Raw genomic sequence first — 15257 nt, 5'->3', positions numbered from 1 at the left:
ACTCTAATTCAAAAAGATACATGCAGGGCTCCCCTGGTGGTGCAGTGGTTGAGAGTCCATCTGCCGATGCAGGGGACACGGGTTCGTGCCCCGGTCCAGGAAGATCCCACATGCCGCGGAGCGGCTGGGCCCGTGAGCCATGGCCGCTGCGCCTGCGCATCCGGAGCCTGTGCTCCGCAGCAGGAGAGGCCACAACAGTGAGAGGCCTGCATATCACACACACACACAAAAAAGATACATGTACCCCTATGTTCATAGCAGCACCATTTACAAGAGCCAAGACATGGAAGCAACCTAAATGTCCATCAGATGAATGGATAAAGAAGATGTGGTACGTATATACAATGGAATATTACTTAGCCTTCAAAAAGAATGAAATAATGCCATTTGCAGCAACATGGATGAACCTAGAGATTCTCACACTAAGCGAAGTAAGTCAGACAGAGAAAGACAAATACCGTGTACATGGAATCTAAAATACAATACAAATCAACACATCTACAAAACAAAAACAGACTCACAGATACAGGGAACAGACTTGTGGTTGCCAAGGGGGAGGAGGGGTAGGGAAGGGAAGGAATGGGAGTTTGGGATTAGCAGAGGCAAACTATTATATATAGGGTGGATAAACAACAAGGTCCTACTGTATAGCACAGGGAACTATATTCAGTATCCTGTGACAAACCATAATGGAAAAGAATATGAAAAAAATATATATATATAACTGAGTCACTCTGCTGTACAGAAGAAATTAACACAACCTTGTAAACCAACTATACTTAAATAAAAAAAATTTTTTTAAAGGTGCCAGTTCCGGGACTTCTCTGTGGCGCAGTAGTTAAGCATCCACCTGCCAATGCAGGGGACACGGGTTCGAGCCCTGGTCCGGGAAGATCCCACATGCTGCGGAGCAACTAAGCCCGTGCGCCACAACTACCGAGCCTGCGCTCTAGAGTCCGCGAGCCACCACTACTGAGCCCATGTGCCACAACTCCTGAAGCCCACACGCCTAGAGCCTGTGCTCCGCAACCAGAGAAGCCACCGCAGTGAGAAGCCCATGCACCGCAACGAAGAGTAGCCCCCGCTCGCCGCAACTAGAGAAAGCCCACGCACAGCAACGAAGACCCAACACAGCCAAAAATAAATTAATTAATTAACTTAAAAAAAAAAAAGGTGCCAGTTCCAATTGCTCTACTGTGCTCCTTCTCTTGAGGTTCATCACCCTCTGACCTCACAGATGAGGTCCAGGAGCTAAAAGCTATGAGCAGCTTCTTTTAGAATTTATACAGCAGATCCTGCTTGGGCAGACCTAAGACCGCGAAACATAATGTAGGCAATTGTATGAAGTCATAAAATGGGCTAGAGAAGGAGTTAGTGAAAGACTTCAGTTGCAACTATAATCTTGAAGCTCATTATGAACCCCCAATACAGGTCTCTTTTGTCTTTTTGAAGGGATGCTCAAGACGGCGCCACAGAAAGGTAATGGCTTCCTAGTCTTGAAAACTAGCAAACATTTCAAAAAAGTAGTGATGTTTTTCTTGTTTTCTTAAATAACAGTCAAACAGCAAGATATTTTTAAAACGCTGTGAGCTTCTCTAGTAACAGGACAATGCTCCAACAATTATATTTAGATAATCTCCATGACACTCCCTCCAACCGCTACCAACAGTTACTTTTTTTTAACATCTTTATTGGAGTATAATTGCTCCACAATGGTGCATTAGCTTCTGCTGCATAACAAAGTGAATCAGCCATACATATCCCCATATCCCCTCCCTCTTGCGTCTCCCTCCCACCCTCCCCATCCCACCCCTCTAGGTGGTCACAAAACACAGAGCTGATCTCCCTGTGCTATGCGGCTGCTTCCCACCAGCCATCCATTCTACATTTGGTAGTGTATATATGTCCATGCCACTCTCTCACCTTGTCCCAGCCCACCACTCCCCCTCCCCGTGTCAAGTCCACTCTCCAAAGAAGATATACAGATTGCCAACAAACACATGAAAGGATGCTCAACGCCACAAATCATTAGAGAAACGCAAATCAAAACTACACTGAGGGATCACCTCACACCAGTCACAGTGGCCATCATCAAGAAATCTACAAACAATAATTGCTGGAGAGGGTGTGGAGAAAAGGGAACCCTCTTGCACGGCTGGTGGGAATGTGAATTGGTACAGCCACTATGGAGAACAGTATGGAGGTTCCTTAAAAAACTAAAAATAGAACTACCATATGACCCAGCAATTCCACTACTGGGCACATACCCTGAGAAAACCATAATTCAAAGAGTCATGTACCACAATGTTCATTGCAGCACTATTTACAATAGCCAACAGTTACTCTTAAGCAGTGGTTCTTGCAGTGTGGTCCCAGGACAGGCAGCATCAGCATCACCTGGGAACTTGTTACACATACAAATGCTTGAGCCCCACCCAGACCTACTGAATGGGAAACTCTGGGGGTGGAGGCCAGCACTCAGTTTTAGCAAGCCCTCCCGGGGATTCTAAGCAAGTTAAAGTTTGAGGACCACTGCTGTAATAAAACAGAGATTATCAGAGTGTGGTCTAAGATGAATATGTGCCTTGTAAGTAATCAAAGAACCAACTTCTTGTCCCATTTTAACACTGATGTTAGAAGTTCTAAATAAAGGAATTTCTAACAGAAGTTCCCTCGGCCAGATGCCCACCGACGTCCCAAATTCTCCTGGATAACTTGCCAGTGTCATCACCTGAGATAAGAGGGGAGAATTTCTGAGAATAGTCGTTCACCTTTCCTCCATCTCATCCCTCCTGTAGTGACCTGTGCTCCCCAGAGCCCACCACACAGGTATTTCAATATGCACCACCATCTTATTCTAGCTAGATTCTCGGGCTTTAAACCGCGTGGCGGTTAGACAGCCTACAGGTGCCCAATCCCACCCAGGCAGGCTGCATCAGGTCAAACTCTCTCTGACTCTATCTCCAAATGATGAGCTCCTTCTGTTGTCCCAAACTTCCATTCATTCGTTCGTTCATTCAGTCATTCACTCACAAAGTATTTACTGAGCATACAGTACTTCTCTAGGTGCTGGTGAAACAGCAGTGGGCATGAAGACAGCCCCGCCACTACAGAAGATCACAGCTTCCATCTGTCTTGTTCACACACCTGCCACCCTCTGGTTCGAAGTCTGAGCATGTTCTCATTGAGCTCCATGGGCTGCTGTGGCACGTGCTCCACAGGGCAATCCGTTGTAGTGGACAAAGCAGGGGTATGAGGGGAAAGGGACTTGAGATCGAATCCAGCTCTACCCAGTCAGCTAGGACATTTGACAAACCACTTTTCAGTTCTCCAAGTCTCATTTGCCTTGTCGGCAAATACCCACCTCACTCACTTTTTGCAAAGACTAAATAGAGTACATACAGGGCATAGCGCCCAGCAGATGGAGAGTAAGTTCAAATCCCCTTTCCTTTCCCTTAGAAAAGCAGGATCCTCTTCTGTTCAGGTCTAAAGCTCATCCTTTAACTTGAGGTCAAATCTGCTCTCTTCATAACCACCTGGACTTCCATTGCATCTTTTAGATTTGTTGCTGGGTCACCGTTTCTCAGGGTATGATCTGTAGACCACCAACTTCAGAATCACCTGGGCTACTTGTTAAAAATGTAGATGGCTGGGCCCCATCCCAGATTTAGGGGTGGGGGAGAGCGATCAAAACATCTGCTTCTTACAAACTTACCAGGTGATTCTTTGCAGGCTGGTTGAGCTGCTCTCAACTACCTCCTCAAGCCTCTTCTTGCCTTTCTCACAAGAAGTCTCTACAAAGCTTACTAACTCTGCCTGCTCTGCTCCTCTCTTCACTCCCTCCAAGCTATTCTTAAAGGGGAAGCAGAGTGTCATGGCCAACAGATCAAGCTCGAGCACATACAGGTTTGAGATCAAATCCCAGCTTTAACACTTACCAATAGTTCTGAAAGTGTGGTCCCCCAGCAGTAGCCTCACCTGGGAACTTCTTAGAGATGCAAATTCTTGGGCCTCACCCCAGTTGGACTGTATCAGGGGGCAAGGCCCAGCCACCTGTGTTTTAACAAGCCCTCTAGGTTATTCTGAGTCAGATTCAAATGTGAGAACCACTGCCACTTACTAGCTAAATGATCTTCTGCAGATTCACAGCTTCTCTAAAGGCTTCATTTCCTCATCTGTGAAATACTAAAAGTACCAACCACGTAGAGCTGTGACAGTGAAATGACAATACAGATAAAGAACTTAGTACATAGAAAGCACTTAATAAATACCTGTTGTTATTATTAAGCAAACTGTCCTTTGTCCCATGGACTCTATTACATTTGGGATGTTTGGTTTTTTGCAATGGTGAGTAGAAACCATGAAATTATGCCATCTTAAATGGCTCAAGGCATACCTGCTGGACTAATCTTATTTTTCACTCCATCCCAATCGACTGGAACGCCATTCATTTATTCCCTATTTCTGTGCCCTCGCTGTTCCCGTCCCACTTATCCAGAATACCCTTCCATTTTCTGCCCACAAAGTACAAATCTTACTTCTCCCAAAAGGATCAGCTCAGGCCTGGGACCAGGTCTTGCGTGACTGCTCAAAGCCAAATGAATCTGCCCTTCTTAAAATTGTCAGTTATCATCTGTGCTGCAGGATTTAACCCCTAAGCACATGCATGCATGCTACTGGTGGGTGTTTATCTCCTATCTAGCTGTCTTGTCTCTTTAATTATAGTGAAAGCTCTTGGGAAACAGAGATGGTACCTTATAGTTCTTTTTAAATCTCTTCGCTCACCATCTCTGGTATACGCTAAAGGACTGAACGAATAAATTCCTCGAGCAGAGCCCAGGCACTTTAATTTAAGGCACACTTGGAGAAACTGTTTTAAAACACAGACTTTGGACTTCAGACTATACTACAAAGCTACAGTAATCAAGACAGTATGGTACTAGCACAAAAACAGAAATATAGATCAATGGAACAGGATAGAAAGCCCAGAGATAAACCCACGCACATATGGTCACCTTATCTTTGATAAATGAGACAAGAGTATACAATGGATAAAAGACAGCCTCTTCAATAAGTGGTGCTGGGAAAACTGGACAGCTAAATGTAAAAGAATGTAATTAGAACACTCCCTAACACCATACACAAAAATAAACTCAGGGCTTCCCTGGTGGCGCAGTGGTTGAGAGTCCGCCTGCCGATGCAGGGGATGTGGGTTCGTGCCCCAGTTCGGGAAGATCCCACATGCCGTGGAGCGGCTGGGCCCGTGAGCCATGGCCGCTGAACCTACACGTCCGGAGCCTGTGCTCCACAACGGGAGAGGCCACAACAGTGAGAGGCCCACATACCGCAAAAAAAAAAAAAAAAAAAAAAAAAAAACCTCAAATGGATTAAAGACCTAAATACAAGGCCAGACACTATCAAACTCTTAGAGGAAAACATAGGCAGAACACTCTATGACATAAATCACAGCAAGATCCTTTTTGACCCACCTCCTAGAGAAATGGAAATAGAAACAAAAATAAACAAATGGGACCTAATGAAACTTACAAGCTTTTGCACAGCAAAGGAAACCATAAGCAAGATGAAAAGACAACCCTCAGAATGGGAGAAAATATTTGCAAATGAAGCAACTGACAAAGGATTAATCCCCCAAATATACAAGCAGCTCGTGCAGCTCAATAACAAAAAAACAAACAACCCAATCCAAAAATGGGCAGAAGACCTAAACAGACATTTCTCCAAAGAAGATATACAGATTGCCAACAAACACATGAAAGAATGCTCAACATCATTAATCATTAGAGAAATGCAAATCAAAACTACAACGAGATATCATCTCACACCAGTCAGAATGGCCATCATCAAAAATCTACAAACAATAAATGCTGGAGAGGGTGTGGAGAAAAGGGAACCCTCTTGCACTGTTGGTGGGAATGTAAATTGATACATCCAGTATGGAGAACAGTAAGGAGGTTCTTCAAAAAACTAAAAATAGAATTACCATATGACCCAGCAATCCCACTACTAGGCATATACCCTGAGAAAACCATAATTCAAAGAGAGTCATGTACCACAATGTTCATTGCAGCACTATTTACAGTAGCCAGGACATGGAAGCAATCTAAGTGTCCACTGACAGATGAATGGGTAAAGAAGATGTGGCACATATATACAATGGAATATTACTCAGCCATAAAAAGAAGCAAAATTTAGCTATTTGTAATGAGGTGGATGGACCTAGAGTCTGTCATACAGAGTGAAGTAAGTCAGAAAGAGAAAAACAAATACCATATGCTAACACATATATATGGAATCTAAAAAAAAAATGGTTCTGATGAACCTAGGGGAAGGACAGGAATAAAGACACAGAGGTAGACAATGGACTTGAGGACACGAGGAGGGGGAAAGGTAAACTGGGACGAAGTAAGAGAGTAACATTGATATATATGCACTACCAAATGTAAAATAGATAGCTAGTGGGAAGCAGCTGCATAGCAAAGGGAGATCAGCTCAGTGCTTTGCGACCACCTAGAGGAGTGGGATAGGGAGGGTGGGAGGGAGGGAGACACAAGAGGGAGGGGATATGGGTTTATATGTATGCATAGAGCTGACTCACTTTGTTATACAGCAGAATCTAACACAACACTGTAAAGCGATTATACTCCAATAAAGATGCTAAAAAAATCCCACAGATTTTTAAGAATGATAACAATTACAGTAGCATAGGCTTATCTACGACTTCACAGTTTTTAAAAAAACGCTATGGTATTTTTAACGCGATCTAGTTGTCACAAAAACCTTGTGAAGCAGGTACCATTGGCCCCGTTTGCAATGAGGAAACAGATTCAGATTGTTCTCATGACTCGCCCAAGGCAGTAGAATGACTAAATGGCAGCGCTTGGGCTCCAACTCCCGTATCCCGCGGCAGCTTTCCCTTGGCTACTTTGCTTGGCGTAGTTTATCGCCGTCGGTGTTTACCCTTCTGGCACTGTGCTGTCATCTCTAAATTCATCTCTCCGATTCAAAGCCAGTGCTGCTCAAATAATGATGGCCTTTCTGCCACTTGAGAACTCAGCACAGGGCCCGTCCGCAGAACAAGAAGCACAGCCTCACCTGGTGTTCCTAAGCGGGCCTGAGCAATGGTCAGTTTCTCATGGGGTGCTTGGCACTGGCAGCTGGTTTCATCTGCAAATGGGGCAGGTGCAGTCAGGGTCTAGAAGGGAAAAAGAGAAAGGGAATATAGTCCGACAAACTTTCCTTTGGCACTAACTTCCCCTGAAGTTTTATTTCTGTTGGCTACGCCCGTGTGATTAAGTAGAAGATATCTGCTGAGTCTTTTGGAGAAATATTGTACTGTTAGAAGTAAAAACGGACGCTGTCATTGAAACCTTTTTTTTTTGAATGATGCTTCAGAAATAAGAGCTCTTCAGTGTGTATTGTCTGCCAGGTACCAGATGTGGTCCCACGATGGCTAGCTACTGCTCTCCTCCTATAGGCATTCTATCCTTCTACAGTGCAGGATAATACCATCTCTATATCACAGAAAAGGAAACTGAGGCTTAGCAGGATTAAGAAATACGCTAAGTCATGCCCCTGGAAAGTCACAACGCTCAGCTTTGAGCATTCCACCAACAACGAGGGCAGACTTCAAACATTCAGACTTACCCACACCCGGGGGTACTCGGCTGGAAGGAATGCCATAGTCAGGAGTGTGGAAGACATCTGTATTTCACACACAGCGGCCTGGCCAATCACAAACTCTGACGTCTCTTTAGGGCAAAGGCCAAAGCCGTTATCTGTGCCCCGGGGGTGGGGGGGGGGTGCCTAAAAGCACAGCATTTCTGGCGGGCTGCAGATAACTGCTCCTCTGGTAGCTCCCACAGCCACCAACGGCTGGAGGCCCCGCCCCAGGCAGCTTGCGCTAGGGCTCTGGGGAGCGCTGTCAGGGAGATGTAGTCACTTGGAAGCTTGCCCAGGAAGTGGCCCTGCATTTTTGAGTCAGCCTCTTAAAATGAAAACCTCACTCTCTCTAGACAGAGGAAGACAAAGCGAGCAGTATTTTTGTAAACAGGGCAAATGCAATCCCGAATCTATTTGTAGTCTTTGAACCATGTCCTTACCGTGGTCATCGCTACATGATCTTTAATATTTTTAAAGCTGAAGGCGGCGAGTCACTGTGAACATACTGTTGCACGCATACTCATATTGTTGCATGAATTACTGCTTAGAGATAGACACAGGTGTTCCTTAACTTGGGAAGACTCGACTGAAGAATGATCCACACATGTGACGGGGGGCTGTGGCCCACTTCTGCCATTCATTTACTCATTCACTCATTCACTCACTCAGTCACTCACTCATTCAAATATATGTCAGGCACTATCTTAGAACTGGGGATAGAAGCACAGATAAGACCACTCCCTATCCTGGAGTAGCCCCCATTCTCCTCTGCCCTGCCAAGAAGCCGTCCTGCCCTGTGCCCACCCTCTCCCCACTGTAGAACCTTCCACCCTGGGAGCTGGAGTCCTGCCCCAGAGTTCTTTGGAGACCTCCCAGCTGCCTGAGACTTTCTTAAGCCCCACCCTCCCATTCGGGACTCTGAAAGCAAACCAAGACTTTAGACATGGATTCTGGATATTTGAGTCTGTTATTGGTTCTCTTTCACGTACTGTAAGGTGACCTTGTGGGCCGTGATGGGCTAGAGCAGTGTTTGTGATGTAGCAAAGCGGTGCAGGTGCAGTCAGAAAAGCAGAGGCTCTGTAGCTACAAAATGGGGATTCAAATTCTCTTCCCAGCACTTGAAGGCTGTGTGTTCTAATTTGGCTCTCCTAGATGAAAGGAACTGATAGGGACTTCCCTGGCGGTCCAGTGGTTAAGACTCTGCCCTTCCAATGCAGGGGGCGCGGATTCAATCCCTGCTTGGGGAACTAAGATCCCACATGCTGTGTGGCATGGCCAAAAAATAAAAATAAAATAAAATTAAAAAGTAGAAGGTAGAAGAAAGAAATTTAAAAATAAATAAAATTTTTTTAAAAAGAAAGGAACTGCTACTAAACGTAGCTCAAGAAATGAAGGATTATTTTATGGCTACCCTGGCACAGAAACTGTGGGGATAAAAGGAGGAAAGGGGCAGCGGATAAGCCCCAGAGCGCTCTGCGTCAACCTGGCTGCTCCCGCTCTGATTACTCTATGTCCTTCTACTATGTTAAAGTCTCTGCCTTCTCCTTCCTGATAAACTTCAGCTTGAATATGGCCCGTTACAGCTTCCTCAGCCTCCCTTCCCAAGCTTCATTCATTCCTACCAACTTTCTGCTTCTTTCCATGTTTCCCAATTCCAATTCCTAAAGGAAGATCAGATTGGCCAAGCTCATCTTTTCAAACCAGGCCACAACCAGGATTGGCTGGCACTGAGTCAGGGGCCACCTGGGGCCCACCGGCTGTAGCTGGGGAAGGGAGGAGGAGTGGCAAGGAAGGTCATGGGTGGCCTGTCACTGCCTCTTTAGCAGGGGCTGCCTTTGGGGCAAGAAATGTATCTGACTTTGTGTGTTCTTGAAAGGAAGCTCCTCAACTTAGTTGAAACTCAGTTTTATCTGTAAAATCGGTACCTATCTTGTAGGGTTGTTGTGAAAAATAGGGATCATGTATGTAAAGTAGCTGGTACTCAATGACTTGGAGCAATTTTTAGTGCTTCTATTAGTGTTCACTATTATATGTCATAATATAGAGTACTATATGTTATGATAATTATATCTATTGTGTAGTTCCCCATTGAAACAAGCAAACTCTTGATTGAACTTTTAGGACACAACCCAAATAGGTAAATGAATTGGCAGAGGGGTGAGCTGATATTAATGACTGATTAACCTTTAATCTATGTGGACAGTGACTCTTTTTCACATGATCTGAAAAAAATTACTAACTGGAGATCTTTTATGTGCTAGTCACAAACTTTATTAAAGATATAAGGTGCTGGGGCTTCCCTGGTGGCACAGTGGTTGAGAGTCCACCTGCCGATGCAGGGGACACGGGTTCGTGCCCCGGTCCGAGAAGATCCCACGTGCCGCGGAGCGGCTGGGCCCGTGAGCCATGGCCGCTGAGCCTGCGCGTCCGGAGCCTGTGCTCTGCAACGGGAGAGGCCACAACAGTGAGAGGCCCATGTACCGTAAAAAAAAAAAAAAAAAAAAGGATGTTTTAAAAAAGTAAGTTATTTAGCACCAGAAAAGTCTATATATTACTATATCTGAAATGATAAATAGCACCTTTTAAGCACAGCCCATAATTAATTTTTGTTTTTTTAAAAAAAAGGTTTTTTAACAATTAGCTGGGCATCTAGTGGAGGCTCAATAAACACCCATTGCTTTAAAATTGAACTGAGGGCTTCCCTGGTGGTGCAGTGGTTGAGAGTCCGCCTGCCGATGCAGGGGACACGGGTTCGTGCCCCGGTGCAGGAAGATCCCACATGCCACGGAGCGGCTGGGCCCGTGAGCCATGGCCGCTGAGTCTGCACGTCCGGAGCCCGTGCTCCGCAACGGGAGAGGCCACAACAGTGAGAGGCCCGCGTACCACACACACAAAAAAGATATAAGGTGTTGCCATTTTCTAAGAAAGCTGTATTCTAGAGGGTGTGAAATCTGGTAATTAAAGTTGTAAAGCAAGAGTAGTTACTCAAAGGTGAAAAAAGGTTTATATGCACTGTGCATTTTGTTCTTAATTATTGTGGCCTAGAAGTAGGAAAATGGGAGAAGCAAAGAGATGGAAAGCAGAGAGTATTCCTAAGCGTCCTTGTGAGTCTGTATCATTAACAGCAGTTGACATGGAGAAGGGGTATTTCTTGTTATGTACAAGGCACTGTGCTCAGAATGGGGAGAATGTAAAAATAAACGAGTCGCAGCCTTGTTCTCTAGAACACTGCCTTCCAAAATGAGGCAGAATACTTCCTGAGCTGAGATTCAAGCTCTGCACTCAGGAAGACTTTGGTTAAGGCTCAGCTACCATCAACCAGCCCTGTGATCAGAGACAGTATTTTTTCAGCCTAAACACCCCAGTATTCCTCCTCCTCTGAGCCAGAGCAAATCATTTGATTTAGAAGGAATTCTATGCTACCAAGTTGTCTCCTCCACCTACAAAGGGCAGACCAACCTCAGGGCAATGGGATTAAGAGAGCCAAAGGCTCCAGAGAGGGACAGGGACTGGTCCAACCTGGCCTCCAGGCTCTATACCAGCCTGCAGGGGACCCAGGCCCTCATCTATTCCTCACCGTTTGCCAGAGCTGGAATGGTTGCAGGGATCCTCTCGTCTAGGCCCTACATAAGACATAAAACTGAGGCCCAATAACATAACTTAAAAATCTTTAAGTGCCTACTTAGTGCCATGTATCCGTCTATATGCTATCAAATGTATTAGCTCATTTAATTTATACCACAGCTCTGCGAGGCAGGTACTGCCTCCACTGAACTGTAAAGGACTTGTCTTCAACAGTGACACCAAGTGGCAGCAAGAAGCAACAGCAGTGGTAGATCCCTCAGGCTCAGTTACCTTTTCAGCTTCCTTTGAACTGAGGACACGCTAGGATTCCTAGACAATTAGGATAAAGGGGCCTCAAAAAGGAGATACTGCACTTCCTGCTAATTAGAAAAGTGAGGGGGGCAAACGATTAATTGAAAAAACAAAAGCATGGGACCAGATTTTTACTCAGACTTAGTGAAGTAGGTCAGATGACTTACATATAAACAAGCCTCAACTTAGACTCCAAACCACCAGCCAGATCACATAGTCGAGTGTTTACCAGCACATGCTATGTGTTTCATGTGATGCTAGATGTTTGTAGGGTGGATAAGTCGGGGAAGGAAATAAGAAAGGGAAAAACAGAATTGGCTCTGGGGCAGCAATCCTCAAAGGCGAAAGGTGGCCTGTTTAGAATGGGAGGAGGTATTAGTTTAAAAAGGCATATTCAATTTTTAGTAATTTTATATATGGGGAAAAAACTACCCTTTTCAACCTAAAAGTCATAGAAATTAAGCCTCTTGACTGGTAGAGATCATCAGAGGATAGATTATGCCCCACTAAGGAAGCCATATTCCAAATTTGGGGATAGAGAGGCCCATGAAATTTCTATGTTTACTAGAACAGAGTGAGGATTTTAAAGGGTTAAGAAGCCCTGGCCGGGACTTCCCTGGCGGTCCAGTGGTTAACACTCCATGCTCCCAGTGCAGGAGGCACAGGTTCGATCCCTAGTTGGGGAACTAAGATCCCACATGCTACAGGGCACAGCCAAAATAAAGCCCTGGCCCAGAGCCCTGGACCTCACATGTACAAAGCCCTTGCCAGGCCACAGACTTGGAGCTAGACTGCAATAAAACTTCTTTCTACCTAATTTAAGATTTCACAACACCCAGTCATCGCATGTGAACATGTTGCCTATTTGTCACGCAAGTTCTGGTTATGTAAACGACATGGTAGTACCATACCAAAGCCATATACCCATTGAGCTTTTAAAGGGGGAAGATTAGATACTGGGCATTTCATTTACAGAATATGTTCAACTGGACATTGACAAATATTTACTTAAAACAAAAGGTATTAGGCACTATATAAAATATACAACACAAACATGACTTGAGTGCAAAAATGGTCGGCAGAACCTCTACTTATGCAATAGGCATCCCTGACTGACGAATGGATCTATCAGACAGCAAGCTAATCAACCAATCAGAACTTAGCATAGTACTGCTGATGGTGACAGGCCAACTGCAGAGTTGCTTGTTTAAGCTAAGTTATTTATTTATTTATTTATTTATTTATTTATGGCTGAGTTGGGTCTTTGTTGCTGCGCACGGGCTTTCTCTAGTTGTGCCACGCGGGCTTCGCATCGTGGTGGCTTCTCTTGTTGCGGGCTTTGGTAGTTACAGCATATGGGTTCAGTAGTTGTGGCACACGGGCTTAGTTGCTCCACGGCATATAGGAGGATCCTCCCGGACCAGGCTCCAACCCACGTCCCCTGCATTGACAGGAGGATTCTTAACCACTGCACCACCAGCAAAGCCCCAAAGCTAAGCTCTTTTTAACTGGTGAGGCTCTCCAGTCACACAGGCCTGAGTTCAAATCCTACTTCCATAAATCAATGGCCATTATCTTCCTTCTGCCTCTCCAGAATCTACTTTTTCCTCCCCTTCTCTACTCCTCTCTGCATGGCTTTGTGTATGGACTGCACCAATGAGTTCCCTTGCCTTCCCGCTTCCAGTTGGGTTGGGTCCATGGGAAGCATGCAAAACACTTGAGGGTAGGACAAGAATGAGCTCAGGATACTCATCTCCCTGGCATCCTCCTTGATAGGAAGCCACAGCTCCATGAGGTTCTGGTAACCACATTCTCCCCCTGCCCCTTCGTGCCTAGGGGTGGCAACCCCCAAGTGTCCCTAGGCCTCAGGTACCATACTATGCCTTGAGGTTTCCTTAAACTCTGTCCATGCCTTTGTAAATGGTCCCTTTGTTACCCTCTCTTCAAATTTCCCCTTTAGAGAAAGCCGTCTATGTCTCGACAGGACTTTACTGATACAGTACATATAATAGTCTGATGCCAGGCTCAATAAATTTAGCTAGCAAATGGTGATGAGGCATGTTAGAAGCACAGAAATCAACTGAAAAGTGAATTACCCATAGTTAATAAAGCCATAGGGCTTCCCTGGTGGCGCAGTGGTTGGGAGTCCGCCTGCCGATGCAGGGGAGGCGGGTTCGTGCCCCGGTCCGGGAGGATCCAACATGCCGCGGAGCAGCTGGGCCCGTGAGCCATGGCCGCTGAGCCTGCGCGTCCAGAGCCTATGCTCCGCAGCAGGAGAGGCCACAACAGTGAGAGGCCCGCGTACCAAAAAAAAAAAAAAGCCATCTGTCTCAAGAATGTCTTCCAGTTGGAAAGACTTTTAGGACAGAACATTTTAGTCAGGATATGCAAGAGACAAGAGCAGAACTTCGGAAAGAATCTACTTCGCCCATGGAGGGCTTTTGCTTCAGGACGGGCCAGCTTTAGAACTGCAAAATCAGAAACACAAAAAGATGGCACAAAACTCTTCCCTCAGTCTCCTGCTGTCAGGTCTGTATTTACCCGTCACTGAATATATTTTTTTAAGGCCTGATTTTATTTGGGATCAGAATATTAGTCTTTTGAAAATAGAGAGGAAAGAAAAAGTAGACCTTAGAGTTGACCAGAGGCCCAACACATATGAATCACTGGAGTCTTGGACTGTGTTACTGACGATGTAGAATCTCAGATCAGGCAGCTGGTGCAAAGCCTCCACAGATGCCAGTGGAGCAGAGGAAAAGGAGACCCAGTACATGGCTCAGCACCAAGAAATATCCATTTTTCATTTAGCTAAGTATGGTATGCACATATTATGAAGTAATAGGCACCATTAAAAACAGCAAGACAGATACATCTGCACGGACAGGGAACGATTTCGAAGACATTCTGTTCAATGCAAAAAGCAAGTCACAAAACAATATGTCTACTATGTATACACGTTATATAGTATGATGTCATTTATGGTTAGAGAGAGAGAGAACTAGGTAATTGTGTAGAAACAGTTTAGAACTGTGCTGTCCAATGCCTAGCATTACCTGTATGTAGCAATTTAAATTCAAGTTATGATTGATTCAATTTATATAAAACAAGTCAGTTTCTCAGTCCCACTAGCCACATTTCAAATGCTCAATAACCACGTGTGGCTAGTGGCTACTGTATTATCACAGATATAGAACATTCCAATCATCACAGAAAGTTCTATTGGACAGCACTGGCCTAGAAAAATACACAACAAATTTTTAACTGGAGTTACCTCTGGGGAAGAAGATAGCATCACAAGAAGAGAAGAAAGAATGTTTTCATTGTTTACTCTGTATATATCTCTTATTTTGTTTACTTTTCACCATGAGAACACATTCATACAATGTGTCTAATTTAAAAATAAATTTAAAGAACTATTTCCTACCCTGTGAATTAAGAGATGCAGGAAATTTAACCAAGGATCAAGTGTCTTGAATGTAAGGGGGAAAAGCTATTTAACAGGAAATGAGTACTTTAAAAAATAACAAGTATTATCCATAAACTCACTGTTAAATGACATTATTCCCAGGTATGTGGAACGTTTAAAACTCATTTGAGCTTTTAAAAATCATTTAAGTTGTCTTCAGGCTTCCCTGGTGGTACAGCGGTTAAGAATCCGCCTGCCAATGCAGGGGACACAGGTCCGAGCCCTGGTCTGGGAA

The 15257-nt window shown here is 44.8% G+C and overlaps 1 protein-coding gene across 5 annotated transcripts in view; it reads right to left on the bottom strand.

The window, feature by feature from the left end:
- The window catches only part of PCYT1B (phosphate cytidylyltransferase 1B, choline), a 142848-nt gene that overhangs the window by 93138 nt on the left and 34453 nt on the right, over positions 1-15257 (bottom strand). For 4 of the 5 annotated variants that reach the window (XM_073799159.1, XM_073799157.1, XM_073799160.1 and 1 more), the window contains exon 2: positions 7114-7213. In XM_073799159.1, the coding sequence (XP_073655260.1) occupies positions 7114-7213 (100 nt within the window). Of the gene's footprint in view, positions 1-7113; positions 7214-7665; positions 7807-15257 lie in introns of those variants that run through there. The other variant, XM_073799156.1, reaches the window with a different exon arrangement.

This window comes from Tursiops truncatus, chromosome X (assembly GCF_011762595.2).
Source record: "Tursiops truncatus isolate mTurTru1 chromosome X, mTurTru1.mat.Y, whole genome shotgun sequence".
In the NCBI taxonomy this organism is placed as follows: Eukaryota; Metazoa; Chordata; class Mammalia; order Artiodactyla; family Delphinidae; genus Tursiops; species Tursiops truncatus.
The sequence above is the reverse complement of the archived record's forward strand: the minus strand, read 5'-3'. Positions and strand labels throughout refer to the sequence as shown.